The following is a 14,222-nucleotide window of genomic DNA, read 5'->3' as shown; positions in this document are numbered from 1 at the left end:
TCTGGGGGATAAACAGCATACCCACAGGGGACGTGGGGACATTCCAGAGTCCTGGCAGTAGCTTTTCTGCATCTGGCTTGTGATTACATAGCTGTTTGCTTTACCCATTAAACTGCACACCTGTTTTGTGTACTTCTCTGGAGGTTATATTGGACAGAATTTAAAAGAATGAGGGAGAAATTGTATACCAAATATTAACCGTAATTATTAAAATAGTGCAGGAAAAACTACAAGGCCCAGAATTAGGCCCACAGCACAGGACACATGGGAATTTAATATCCTATAATGACAGCATTACAAATCAGTGGGGAAATAGTGGTTTATAATATTGAACCAATTGGTCAACTCTGCAAAAATTAAAATTAAATCTTACTTTATATGGCTTCCCCAAGAAAACCTGAGACGGATTAAAATTTTCCTTTTGAATTAAAGAGAAGTATAAAAGTGAAACTTTTAAAAAGTCCTAGAAGAAAGTAAGGATGAATACATATCCATCCTGAGGCTAAGGCAGGCATGCTCAGATGTAACCACAAAGGCAGACTTCTGAAGAAAACTACTACACCAAAATACCACAAACTATTACAAAGAAAATAACACACTAAAACAAGAACATATGACAAAAACTGGACATCTTAATTCATCAAGAATTTATAGACCAATAAAAACCACACACTCTCCAAGAAAATACAGTTAAGATATGAATAAGCAATGCTCAAAAGAATGAACATAAATGGTCAATAGACATGAAAAATCACTCACCCTTCTTTAAGCAAAGAAACATAAATTTTAAAAATCATCCTTTCCTGTGATTATTCAGTTAGCAAACACTTTAAATAGCAATTTTCAGTCCTGGGAGTTTGATATTGCTTGGAGAAATATAAAGGGACACAGTCTTTGTGGTGAGTGATATAGATCAAGAATCTCAAAAACTTAGCTATACTCCCAACTAGCAATCTCACTTGTAGAAAGGTATCTTCTGGAAAGAAATAATTTTTGTACAAATGTGATTATCTTTTAAGATGTTGATTGCGTTGTTGATTACAGTTTATGCTGTAACGAACAAATTGTTACACAATAAATTAATTTTAAAAGTTAGGGCACAGCCATAAAATTGAATATTCTGGAGCTATCTAAAATGCAAAGTATCTACTAATGGGAAAATGTTTACCATACATAGAGCAGGCTGTAAAACAATGGTGCTGTATGATTGCATTATTGAAAACAGAAACATATAGAAGAGTATGTAAAGTACATATACCCAAATCTTAACAGAGGCACTCTCTGGGTGACCTGACGATAGGGGACTGTGTGTCCATGCATGGGACCCCTTCTACATTACTTGGCTTTCCAGAAATGTATCATTTTATTCTCTAAGGAATAATTCTATGCTGTGAAATCCACTTATTATTGTTTTTTAAAAGGAGAAATAATGAATTTGTTAGCTCAGTATATTTTCACATTTTTAGGGGGAGGGCAGAAGGGTGCCGGGGAGGGGGTGGAAGGGGGGGATGGAAAGCAATAGCCGTATCTGGAAGTCCATGCTGGAACACCCAGCCCTTCCTAACACTCCTACATGTGTTTGCAGGAAAATGTCATACATGAAAGTCTCTTGTAAAGCAAGTTAAACTTAATTAAACACCCATAAAACATCACCATTAACACTGTGAAGTTGCTCTAATATTTTATTCTTCCTTTCAGCACTGTTCAGAATCTCTAACATATTAAACAAAGAAATCTCTGAAAAATCATGTAATCCTTGAAAAGTACATAAATGTGTATACATATGAGACTGAGATTTCTGTAGCCTATATATGCCTCTTGGGGGGTGGGGGGAGGCAGTGTATTGACAATTCAATTGTAGTTTAAAAAAATTTTGTTTTCTTACCAAACTGAACCTGTCACCTCTTAGAGCAATGAACTCAAGTCAGGTCAAGCCTAAGAACACCTCCTCCCTTCACCTAGTCACCCTAGACTTTTCCTATATCTTGTGTCACTTTGGGCAAATATGATCATCCAGAAAGACCGTCCACCCTCCAGCACCAACTAAAAGTACTCCTAGTCCTAATCAGAAGATAACATTCTTCCCAAGGGAAGACAGAAGGAAACAAACATTTCAGAATCCTCTAGGAGTGTCTTCCTAGGTATTTCACATCCAATTACCTCATTAATCCCATGCAAACATGCATAAAATTCTCTAGACTGCTCTCTTCATTACTTGAAAAAGGAGGGAACTTTATGTTCCTAATTCATTTTAGGTGATGCCTGGGGCAACCAATATTTCACTGATAGACATGTAATAAATGCTATTCCACAGAGGTAAGAACCAGGAAAAGAGCAGTTACCTGCTTCATTTGGCTTAGAGAAAAAAATCCTGTGCTTACTATGTACTAAAATATCAGACCAACACACAACATACTGCAAAACTTTAATACAGTATGGTTAAAACACAATATTCAAATATTAAACTTTTTAAGCACATGAAAGTCATCTTCTGATAGACAAACTGGGCTATTTTTATAGCTACCTTTGTGTAACTTTAAAAAATTCCTTCCCTCGACAATGTCTGACACCGATCTTGATACTTGTTTGAAAGTCTGATGTAGGATCATGACAACTCAACAGGCAGAGATTTACATCCCACTGGCATCTTCAGAATTCATCTCCAGAGGACTGATCGTCGTCTTCATCCCTCACTTCTCGGTACTTCCTTGAAGTCTCCCCCTCGGGATTATAGCTCTGCATCTTAATGTTCAGTCTTTCAGCTAATTTTTGTGCTGCGAGTTTGGCTTGCATCTCCTTTAAAAAACAAAAAATCAAAGCAAAATGTTACATATTCACATCCTTTCCATATAATTTTTTCAGCAGGAAGTCATTTAAAGAGAAGTGGAAATAAAAGGGCATACAGCTACCCTCAGTGCTCTCTCTAGCAGTGTGCAAGTCTTAAGTTGTGCCTATCACGGATGGGCGGGGCAGGCAATGCTGGTGAGGGCTATGGCCTGCCACAGTCGTGGTTAGACTTCCATTCACACACAACAGTGCACTGAAATACCCGCCCTCTGCGTGGGAAACTGAGGAGCCTGCAGAGCGCTGTGAGTTACAAACATGAACAGTTTCAAGTATGTGGACACATGCACGTGTGCATACACACTCACAGATCAGTTTCAACTATCAAGTGTCAAAAATCACTAATGCTGTATGGATTCTCCAAAAAAGAATCTTCTTTCCTAGATGAAATCATGGCTTTTAGGCTTGAGAGTTGTATTTCAATGTCACAATGAAATCAAGAAACCAATCTTTTAAAAAGTCGACTATCCCTCTCCAAATTAAGTTCCCATGAAAATTACTGTGACAGAAAGTCTGAGTAAATTTTAGACACTGGCAATGTGCTCGCAGACACCCGAAGAGAGGACCACAGACTGATGGCAGGTGGCAATGCCCATTTTCAATATGGTTCTTTGCTTTTCTCATGCTTTTGCCCCTACAACTTGAACCTCTTTGTGTCTTTCCCCTTGGGCCATGAATATCCTGGAGAGGCAGGACTGAGGTGGCAGCTAACATCACTCTGCCAAGGAAACTGGTTTCCAAGGAGTTGAATTCAACCTAAAGATATCTCAGGACAGGCACTCAAGATCATATAAACAATTTAAAAACCTATTCCCCAAGGGGGTAGTCATAACTAGGCAATAATACTTTAATACTCGAGGAAGCAAAATGGCTTTTAAAAAGGAGTGCCTTAAAAACGCCAATCCATGCCAACTGAGCTTCGGTGAGAAGCCAAGGCTGAATAATAGCCTGGTTTTGTCTTGACTGGCATCTAGTACCTGATTAAAATCTACGTAAGCAATTCTACGAAGCTAAGCTGCTATTCCGGGGGAGGGTCAAACTATTACTTTAAGTACATTGGACGCTTTCTTTTCTCCCTCCAGTCTTCACCTATTTCTCCCATCTCATTGTTCTATACACAAGCTGTCCATATACATGCTTAAGGTTCTGCGCAGAACTCCCAGATCTTTGAAGTAAGTGCTATACAAAATGAAGTTATTAAAAGCAGGCGATTCTTCTGTCTTCACAAGGGCCTGCACACCATGCTTTTAAGCTCCGTGTCCAAATGCCTGTTGGTAACATCACGATACTCCTGCGATGTTACGCTCTTCCCTGTCTGGTAGGAGACAGAAACCTGGAGACAGTTCCCTGATTCTTGGTTAGCTTCCACCACGGAGACCCTCTCTCATGGGGCTTACAAGGTGGAAAACAGAGAAGCACGGCTTCTGCTAGTCTGACAGCATGGGCATTAGACTGGGGAATTCTGCAGTGGTCTTCCCACATTTCCTGGCAAAAACCACTCTGCTGTTGCACGTAGCTGTGATTGTCTCCAGCTGTGTCCTGCGGTTCTAGCAACTTGAAGACTCTCAGAAAACGAGGCTCACATCTGAGAGCTAATGGCATGAGTTGACCATTTCTCAAGCACCCTTCTATTAAGTCCTGTCCTCTGTGAACTTCCTGGAGTAAATTCTGACTTAGCAGCATCTAAGAAACATTTAAAACTCTACATACCTCATAAGTCTGTTTCTGCTGTTTCTGAAGTGCCAAAGATTCTTCTATGGAGAGCAGCTGTGCGGGCATATGGTGAAGTGGCAGAAGCCGGGCTGCTGTGACATCATCAAGATGCTTCTTATCCCTGAGCTGCCTTTCTTCCGAGGAGATGGGAGGCCCTCTTCTCTGCCAATGACTAGATGAATCATTCTGTTGTGAAGGTAATCTGGAGGGCAAATTTGTTATATCATCGGACTATTTTCTTTTTATAGACACATTTACAACATTCCCACACAGAAGCAGCCTTTAACCTTAGCAGTTAATTATCCTACAAAGATAAACATAAGTAGTTTCCAATATTTATATTTGTAAAGACCCTTCCTGTTTTTAAACGTATTTACTTCAGAAACAGGAGTACTTAACTTGGCACCTTTTTGGAGAGTAATAGGACAATCCACTGTTTTAACAAACAGGGAGACTGATAAGCTCTCTGCATTATCCTTCGCTCTTTCAACCTTACACTTGAACTGAAGCCATCTTTCCATCTTTCCTTTCAAAAACGTGCGCGAATGGGCTTGCTGTCCAATAAAGGACACAAACTTGTACATGGCTTCCGTGCCATAATACCACCTGTGGAACACTCTGCAGAGGTGGTGTTCACACTACACATACTGTCACACTGGAACAGAAAGAAGGAAACCATGAGTTCTGATGGAAGACAGGGAGGTTGTCAGAAAAGCTTTTAAAGAGTGAATTTTGAGGAGTCTTGAAATAATAAAAGCACACCATGTAAATGAGGGGAGGAGGGCATCCCAGTGGGGAGTGAGGGGCAACATGGTGTGGCGCAAAGGGAGTTCAGGGGGTGGCGTGTAGAGGAAAGGCCGTGAGATAAGGCTGGCAAGTAGACCGGGCCCAGTCCTCATCGAAGAGTTCTGTGCAATGGGTTCAGATCTGCACTGCACAAATTTCACTCTGAGCAGTGAAGAAGATGGCTAGAGGAGTCCAGACCAAGCCAGTTTTAGCCCAGGAGAGGGAAGAAAGCCTTCACTTTGACAGGAGGATGCATATAAGAATAATTAGAGATGAAAATCAACAAAATATACTGTCGGTCTTCACGGCTGGCAGATAGGGAGATGAAGCAAAAGACACCTTGGGAGAAAAAATAAAGTGGCGGCACTATGAATTTAGGGAATATGGGAGAAATTGTGGGAAGAAATGAGTTCTATTCTGTACACGGTTAAGTCTGAGGTGCCACAGAACACCCACATGGCCAGGTTTCATGGTAACTGGCCATGCAAATCTGAAGCTCTGGAAAGACCTAAGCTAGAGGGAGTTAAGAGGCAGCTGCCAGCACCCAGGAAATATATGGTGCCCAAAGGGCACAGTGGAGGCCAAAGGTAGAACAGAAAAGGAGTCAAATGCTGCTCATCCATGGAATCCCTCGATCCACGCTAGTCCAGGCCCAGCCTTTCCCCATCTGCTCTAACTACACGGGAGGCCTCTGGCTCTCCCCACTCCCACTTCTGGCTAAAGGACCACAGGAAAGAACCAGGATCAGTGTATCCTCTGACCAACTAGATGATGCTTCTGGTTTTGTCTTCCTGGAAGTGAGGAAATATACCTCACTGCACACAAGATGAGAGGTTACTCACTTTGTACATCAAGAGTACAAACATTACTTTTTATTCCTACCTAAAAATTAATGTAATTAATTAATGTAATTCATCTTCCTGGTTTTTCTAGAGAGAATAAAATGCTTTCAAGTTAAAAAAAAAAACGGCAGGGTTAAACTTTAAAAACTCTGTAATAATTCTCTGAAAGTTTTGGGCATTTCTAACTAGAGCTTCTCAGCTTTTCGAAGAAAAGTAGTAGTGATTCCACTTTGTGCGTGATGTTACATGTTACAGCCTGGTAATTACAGACAGGTAGGCTAAATACACTGGATACTCCCTGACCTGAACGTTACATCTGCCTACAAGTAAATAAAATTCCTTTCTCTTCGAAGAGCTTTTCTTTTTCTGGAAGTCTCAGAAACAAAACTATGACAAGGAACTCAGAAGCATGGTTAGTTTACTCCTCCCGCCCCAATCTGTTTTTCAGTTTCTTTAACCCCTTCCTAGCTCCCTTTCCCCTCAAGTTGTTATGATACAGTTCGATGTTCTTCCAAGTGGGTAGGCCTTGGGTCTTCACCTAAATCCTGAATTCTTTGAGGAGTGGGATCTTTACTTCTGTGCCACCCCAGCACGAGTTGCTTACCTGCAGTGAGCACACAAATATTTTTCACTGTCAAGTCCATTGGCTTCTAAAGCTGCTTTTCCCTTAGCTTACAGTCTAATCAAAGGGAGAGCTGCATACCAAAAAATTATTGTGGAAAATAGTCATAATAAATTCTCTCTCCGGGTTTAATATCAAATGTTGGCTAAGCCCACCCTGAACTCTAATACTCTACCTGCTATTTAAACCCGTTCAATCATTCGGCTGAAAACCTAAGTATTTTTCAACATGAATCCTCCATTCCAGTCAGGCTATTTCCACAAGATGCTCTTTGCTAACTACAAGTAGCTCCCACACCGAACTGAAAGCATTCTTCCAATTTTTTGAGTTTAACAAATAGTATGTGCCTGTGACAGGCCTGTTTCTGATAGTACTTACACATTAGTTTTAAATTTATGTAGTGAGGGTACCGGGTTTTTGGCTCGAACTTCTAGCACTTCCATGAAATGAGGCTTCTTCTGTGCCCCACTACCAAGCCTTGCCAAGTTCTCAGCACTCCTGTTCTCTTCTGAGTGCTCTTCACCTGAGTCCATAATTGTGATCCTCTGTAACCTATTAATAAACAGGCTGTCAGAGCTGCTCGAATTATCTTCTGCTTGACTTGAAACACGATGCTGAAGGAGACGCTCACCAGCTGCGCAAGAGGAAGGCGCACTGGCTCTGCTGCTGGAAGCTGGGCTCGCGCTCACTGTGTACTCAACTTCGGGAGCCTCTTCATCACCTTCGTGAGGAGGATGTACAAGTCCCGGCAGCTGGGAGGTGGTTTTAGATGACTTGATGTTACTTACAGAGGAAGAGCCACAGACTAGCGATGAAGTATCAAGTATCCGGTCAGAACTCTGGGCCGTTTCAGTGTCCACATCAACAACTGCAACTGCTTTTTGCCGTAGCTTACAGTCTAAACTAACAGGATGAAACAGTCCACTTTTTCCTCTAACTTCTTCACATTCAGCAATGGCAGCTTTCAGTTTGGCAACAGAGTCTAAGATCTTTTTACCTTTGTCGGGCAATTTGCAAATGAATTTTCTGTTGAATGGAAAAAAAACAAAACAAACAAAGATGTATCTGTCAGAGCCATGTTTTTAAATATGAGATATAAAGACAAAGCATTGTCCTCGAAGCGAGAAAAATCTATCTGTAAGTCAAAAATCTGACTTCCAACAGCCTCAGAACAGGAATGAAATAAGTCGTCATCTAAATACCCTATAAATAAAAAACAAGGGGATGCAGGAAAAATAAGAAATATCCTTCATGTGCCTAATTAGAATTTCAGCAAAAGTATTTCAAGCATATAATACTCTATAATATACTGCGAAACTCGCAGTTTTTAAAGTGTGATGTCCAAGACCTGCCTGGGGAGGGGAGGTGGATGGTTCTGCAAGGCCAGAATTATTTTTGTAATAGCACTAAGCCATTATTTGCCACTTCCACACTCATTATCTTATATGGGTACAGCAGAGATTTCCAGAGGCCACACGATATGTGGTATCATTGCTCTGATGGCTCATGATTGTGTATTCTTGTGTTTTAAAGATCTCTCACCTAGAATTCCTTTTTTTTTTTAAGATTTATTTTGAGAGAGAGAGCAAGCGAGCGAGCGAGTATAAGTGGGAAAGGGGGAGGGAGAGGGAGAGAGACTCCCAAGCAGACTCCATGCTGAGCATAGAGCCCAACTCGGGGTTCCACCATGACCCTGAGATCATGACCTTAGCGGAAACCAAGAGTGGAACGACTATGCCACCCAGGTGCCCCTCTCACCTGTAATTCCTAACACACCAATAAACATCAGCAGATGTAACACACATAAAACAAGAGCTCCTTGGCAGGCTCAGTAAGTCTTAACAGTATAAAGGGGTCCTGAGACCAAAAAGTTAAGTCCCTGCTATAGATTAAAAACCCATTCTAACAAAGTCAAAGTACTTGCCCTACTGGAAAGCTCCCAAATGATCATTTTTGCTGAGTGACTCAGATTTCTTTTCAGATTCTCTTTTCTTTATCCATATAAGAAATGGAGGGAAGAGTACACCTCTGGCTTTTTATTCTTTTTTTCACACTACATTCCTTCCCACAGTTTCAACATTAACATCCCTCTGCAGTTGAGATTCCTGTATGTCCTCAGCCTTCTCTCTCCGGGTCCTCAAGACCACTTCTCCAGTTTTTAAGTACATATAATTAACTCTCCCCTCAACTCAGCACCCCCTCCCTAAGTAAAATCAACCTCAGAGCTATTCCCCAATTTTTGTTCTTATTAGTGGTTCTCTACACAAGCTGGAAACTTTAGCCATCTCCTTCATCTACATATCCAAATTACTCCATGCCTGATGTAGTTTTCCCAGTCCCACAACCACCCTTCTACACCCCCTTGCTGGGAACGTCTCTGAAAATATCCTCCAGCTGTCTTCTGTCTTTCATTCCTTCAAACCTTCCTACACCAAGCTGCTAAATTAAGTTTCTTTCACTTTCATTGTATTGTTCACTGCTAAAGTCGTTAAGACTGCCAGCTGCATGAGACCAACTTTTCCTGCTTAATACAGCACTCTATGTCCATTCTTTCGCTTTCCTACAGGTCCCAGAGATGAAACTGACAAGATGTTTTGGGGACGACAAGGGCGGCAAGGGAGGCTGGGGTACACAGGTATTTAGGATACAGACCCTCCCTTCAGGGAACCGTCACAGTGGCCGGGTAATTAAAACAAGGAGCTAAGGGAACAGCTGAAACTCCTAAGCAGCCTTTCCGCACGCTAACCATCCCCACCGGCCCCAGGTACGTGCCAAACCAGGACGCAGGCGGCTTTAAGGCTGGAGGCCCTCTACTCGCCTGCGGGATCGAAACAGATCTGAGACAAGGTCACCTTCCAGGGAAAGGAACCCGATATGGGGGAGGGGAAGGAACGCGTCCCAGGGACACCGAGCCGAAGAAGCCTGGCGGTGAGTCGGCGGGACCCAAGCTTACTCGTTGCGCAAAAGTCTCTCCTGGCGCTTCAACATCTCCCGCAGCTCTGCCAAACTCCGCCGCCCCAAGTCCTCGGGAACTTGGGGCTCGAAGCCGCGGGCCAGCGAGGACATTCTGCGGGGGCTGAGGCTGGCGAGGCGGCGGGCACTCGGCTTCCTCAGCAGCCCCCGCGGCTAGCGCCGGATCCGCCGCCGGCGTGGACTCCGAGGCACGAGCGGGAGCCGCCATTTTCCCGGAAGAACGGGTCTTCTTCGAACCGAATCGAGCTTTATTGAAACACCGGAAACAAACACAGGCAAGGAGAAGGGGGCGCCGGGAGGAGAGGGAAGGGGCGGAAGTTACCGCGGTTTGGGGGAGGCGGTGGGGTCCCGCCGCGACTGGCGTCGCGTTTACGCCGGTTGTGTTTTCTCGGCTCGTTCGCTCTTCACGTTTATTCAAAAAGTGTTGGCTAGCGCCACTGTGACCCCGACAAATATCCACGACTCCGGCTGTTATGGAGTTTACCGAGGGGTGGAGGGAGGCAGACATTAATCAGGTAATGATGAAACAGTATAATAGTAAGATTGGTATGGGCACCAGGGCAGGTGCCTCTGAGAAGGGAACTGTAAGTCGAACCTGAGCGATGAGTTGGTTAGCCGTTGGTGTAGTTGGGGGAATGTTCCGGACGGGGCTCGAGAGGCCTTGGTGTGTGGTGCTGCCAGGGCTTAATGACGTCCTCAGAGTTGGAGGGATCCTTGGGGAGTGTCAGCATTTCTCAGTGGGACTCTGGCATTTGGAGCAGGACTTTTCATTTGCGGCACTGCCTCAGGCATTGTGAGACATTTGGTGTCTGGTTTGCGCCCGCTAGTTCTGTCGCATCCCCAACTCGGAACAATCCAGAATGCCTTTACCTCCCCCTCCGCCCCCCACCCTCGGCCTGCTGGTACACACACATTTCCAAAGGCCCTCAAGAGATGATGGTGGGAGGTGCTGGACAAGCCACTGAGAACCCCTCCTTCATCATTCCCTGTTTTACCTGTAGAAAAACAGCACAAAATCAATTAAGTATTCCCAGGGCCCAAAACTTAGTAAGTGATAGCGCCAGATTTTCACTCAAACTCCCAGCTACCACACCTATTTGAAAATTTCCTTCTTGGTTTTATGCCTATATCCAAATGTTTAAAATTGTTGAAAGGGCCTTTTCAGGCTGTTAAGAAGAGTACAGCAGTGTCAAACATCCCAAACAGCTCTTACCTTCTCACCAGAGCTGTGTCCCAAAATAAAGAATAGGAAGCATGCAAGAGTCACAACAGCTATCAGTTGGGAGGTTGGGACACCCTGTAACCTCCATCACCACCTCCCCATTCTTTGATATGGAAAATTTAAATTTTCTCAATCCCGTGTGAAGTGCTATAATAAACAGAGCAGTTCCCTCCCAGGCAGACTGAAGCTCTAGATAAAATCTGAAACCATGCCAGGGAGTACAGTTTAAGTCATTTCTATAGTGTCCCAGTCTAGTTTATTCTGATCAGGTTAACTGAAGTATTAAAATTCTCAGCATAAGCCTTGCTTCCAAAGATGTCAAGAACCTGCTTCAGCCCAGCTATGTAAGAGATACTTGAGTAAGGGCTTTGAGTCAGGTAGTTGTACCCCAGCAAGCTCTCCCAAAGCCTCCCTCAACCTGTCCTGGGGCCATAGCTGGAGGCTTTTATTAACCCAACAGTAGTGAATCCCCATCTTCTGGTCCTAGGCCACAGGTGTCCTCAAGGCAAGGATGCCTTCTCTCCAGACTCAGAATTTTGCCCCCTACTGTTTTCTTTTTGTGGAAAGCTGTCCCTTCTCCCTTCGCCCATTATAAATCTAAATTCAAGCCTCATCTTCTCCCTGAGCCTTCCTAGATTATTCCAACCCCAATTGTTCTTTCTTTTGAGCATAACTATGCCTCTTATGGCTCAAATCTGCTGTTACGCTTCTCCAGTTGTGTTATGCCTGTGAGTTCTTTTTCCTTTCTAACAAAGTTGTGAAGTCAGGGAGTTCTGTCAGGGAGTTATTTTTGTACTTTTCTGTCTAGTTGGTGGAATCTCCCTCTCAATTTTTCTCACAGCCTTTCTCTCATGCTCTTCTTAATGAAATGTCCCTTTCATATATATAAATCATAAGCGTTTTATGTATAAGTATCAGCCATAGTGATTGTGAAGATATTTTCAGTGCTATGGGATAGGATCTTTCATACAACATAGAACTTCAAGATGTCCTGAAACAAATGTCAATTTTTAACAGCACCCATGCACAAACTGACTCATTTTGTCACCAACCAAGAGGTTTGGCAAGTGAGGGAACAGCACCCTAAAACCTAAAACCAGGCTATTTGTACTTCAGTGTGAAAGGTCATGTATTCTTCTATAATCCATCAAACAAAGGAAAGATAAGTTTTAGAACAAATTTTAACAGCAGTGTCTTGGGGGGAATTATGTAAAATTGAGACATTTAACAAAGAGAGAAACAAGTACCATAGGTTTTAACTGTCTCCAGCCAAAAGCAGGCAGATACTTGAAAAGAAAGGGAGCCCACAAACCACAGGCAGCTAATCTCTGCTGAAGAATTCCACTTGCATATCAAAAGCCCATCTGTTAAAAGTTGAATCTAGACAAGCATTTTTAGTTTTTGTCTTTGGGTTTCCATGCCCTTTAAAAAAGTCTAAATCACTTTTCCAGTGGTGCTTGGACTAATATCCAGAGTATTAATTATCCCCAGAGTAAGCTAATGAATTTGACTATTAGCAAGAAAAATTCAAAATGGAGAATTAAAGGAGAGGACGATTTCATTATGTGAAGAGCTGCCAGGATGACTTAGCCATCCCATTGCCACCAAGCTGTTAAAGGTGTCCTTTGAATGCAATTTAAAAGGACAAAAACAGGCGCCTGGGCGGCTCAGTCGGTTAAGCCTCAGACTCTTGATTTCAGCTCAGGTCATGATCTCAGTCAGTCAGGGCTCTGAGCTCAAGCCCTATGTGGGGCTCTGTGCTGGGGAGGTGGGGACAGGGGGTGGAGTGTGCTTAAGATTCTTTCTCCCTCTGTTTCTTCCCCCCCGCTCCACCCCCATTTGCATGCACGTGTGGTTTCTCAAGAAAGGACAAAACAAACCTGGGAAAGATTTCCATTTGTCCTTAGAGTTGAAAATAAAAGTTAGAAATCAGTTGTAAAATTGGTAGCATTGATCCTCAGAATCTCCAGGCTGCTCTTCTCTGTTTTCTCCCACTGGTTGTCAGGCCACAAAACTGGCCATGGTATGCCTGGGGTCCACCAGAATGGCAGCAAAACTATTTCTCATGCCACATGTTCTTACTATGTGAATTTAATTCCTCCCCTCTCAAGAAATGGGGTTGGTCCTCCAGATCCTTGAATCTGGACGTGCTTATGACTAGAGCAAAAGTGATTTTTCCAGTCTTTGTAGTATAAAGTAATGCAGTTTCTGCCTAATTTTCTTGGGGTGCTTACTGGTGGAACCCAGCCAGCAAGCCAGCTATGCAGAAACCTGAGTTTGTGTGGGTCTTTGGTGTTTTGTCAGCCTAAACTGGGGTTTCCGCCAAAAGGCAGCATTAACCACGAGATACATGAGTGAACAAACCTTTGAATGATTCCAGCCCCCGACTAGAACAGCCTTCTGGGCTCCCAAACTGAGGCCTTGACCTACAGAATTTGGGCACATAATAAAATGACTGTTGCTTTAAACCTTTAAGTTTAGGGTGGTTTGTTGAGCAGTAGTAGTAGCAGGAGCGTTAATCAAGATTAATTCCACCAGCTGTGATCTGGATCCCATCTATTTTGCCTCCTTGGAGATCTCATTCATTTGTTCACTCAACAAATAATTACCGTGTGTGGGACACTATTCTAGACTTTAGAGGTATCATGGTGAGTGAGACAGAAGTCTCCTGCCATGCTGAAACTTACATTCTATTAGTACTAGTGTCACCTAGAGAGTTAATACAGGTGGATGTTAAGGAGTGATTGGGAGGCTACCTTAATTGAGGTGATGGAGGGTGACCGAGGTTGTTTTTCCTGAGGAGGCCATTTGTAAGCTGAGACAAGAATTAGCCATGGGAAAGTCTCCCACGGAGAAAGGAAAGCATCCCAAGTAGAGGGAAGAACAAATGCCAAGGCTCTAAAAGGAGAGGGAGCTCAGCACGTCCAAATAACAGACAAACAAAAGGCCAGGACTAGATCTGGCAGGGCTTAGGCCAGAATACGGAGTTTGAATTTTGCTCTGAGAGAAATGGGAAGCCATCTGTTGTAGGCAGCCTTTAGGATGGGTTCCCAATGGTCCTGCCCTATTGTAATCCCTTCCCATTAAATGTGGAATGGACTTACTGACTGACTTCTAACAAATAGAACATGGTAAAAAATAATACAAATGGTGAAAGTGGCGAGGTATCACTTTTAAGGTTAGATCATAAAAGATTTGAACACACATTTCACTGAAGGTA

The 14,222-nt window shown here is 43.2% G+C and overlaps 1 protein-coding gene and 1 long non-coding RNA gene across 3 annotated transcripts in view; one reads left to right on the top strand and one right to left on the bottom strand.

Moving 5' to 3' along the window:
- Nucleotides 1-613: 613 nt before the first annotated feature.
- POLR2M (RNA polymerase II subunit M) lies at nt 614-10,038 on the bottom strand. The gene is made up of 4 exons (XM_080808173.1): nt 9,761-10,038; nt 7,186-7,833; nt 4,555-4,759; nt 614-2,796 (listed from the first exon to the last, which is right to left on the bottom strand). The coding sequence occupies exons 1-4, from the start codon at nt 9,871-9,873 to the stop codon at nt 2,650-2,652; spliced, it is 1,113 nt and encodes a 370-aa protein (XP_080664299.1). The 5' UTR covers nt 9,874-10,038; the 3' UTR covers nt 614-2,649.
- LOC308345734 overlaps nt 9,732-14,222 on the top strand; it is a 27,928-nt gene continuing 23,437 nt past the window's right edge. Inside the window, exon 1 of one of the 2 annotated variants that reach the window (XR_013967101.1) lies at nt 9,732-10,055. This is a non-coding gene — a long non-coding RNA (uncharacterized lncRNA). Of the gene's footprint in view, nt 10,056-10,100; nt 10,296-14,222 lie in introns of those variants that run through there. The other variant, XR_013967102.1, reaches the window with a different exon arrangement.

Source organism: Martes martes (assembly GCF_963455335.1).
Source record: "Martes martes genome assembly, chromosome: 7".
Classification (NCBI taxonomy): domain Eukaryota; kingdom Metazoa; phylum Chordata; class Mammalia; order Carnivora; family Mustelidae; genus Martes; species Martes martes.
The sequence above is the reverse complement of the archived record's forward strand: the minus strand, read 5'-3'. Positions and strand labels throughout refer to the sequence as shown.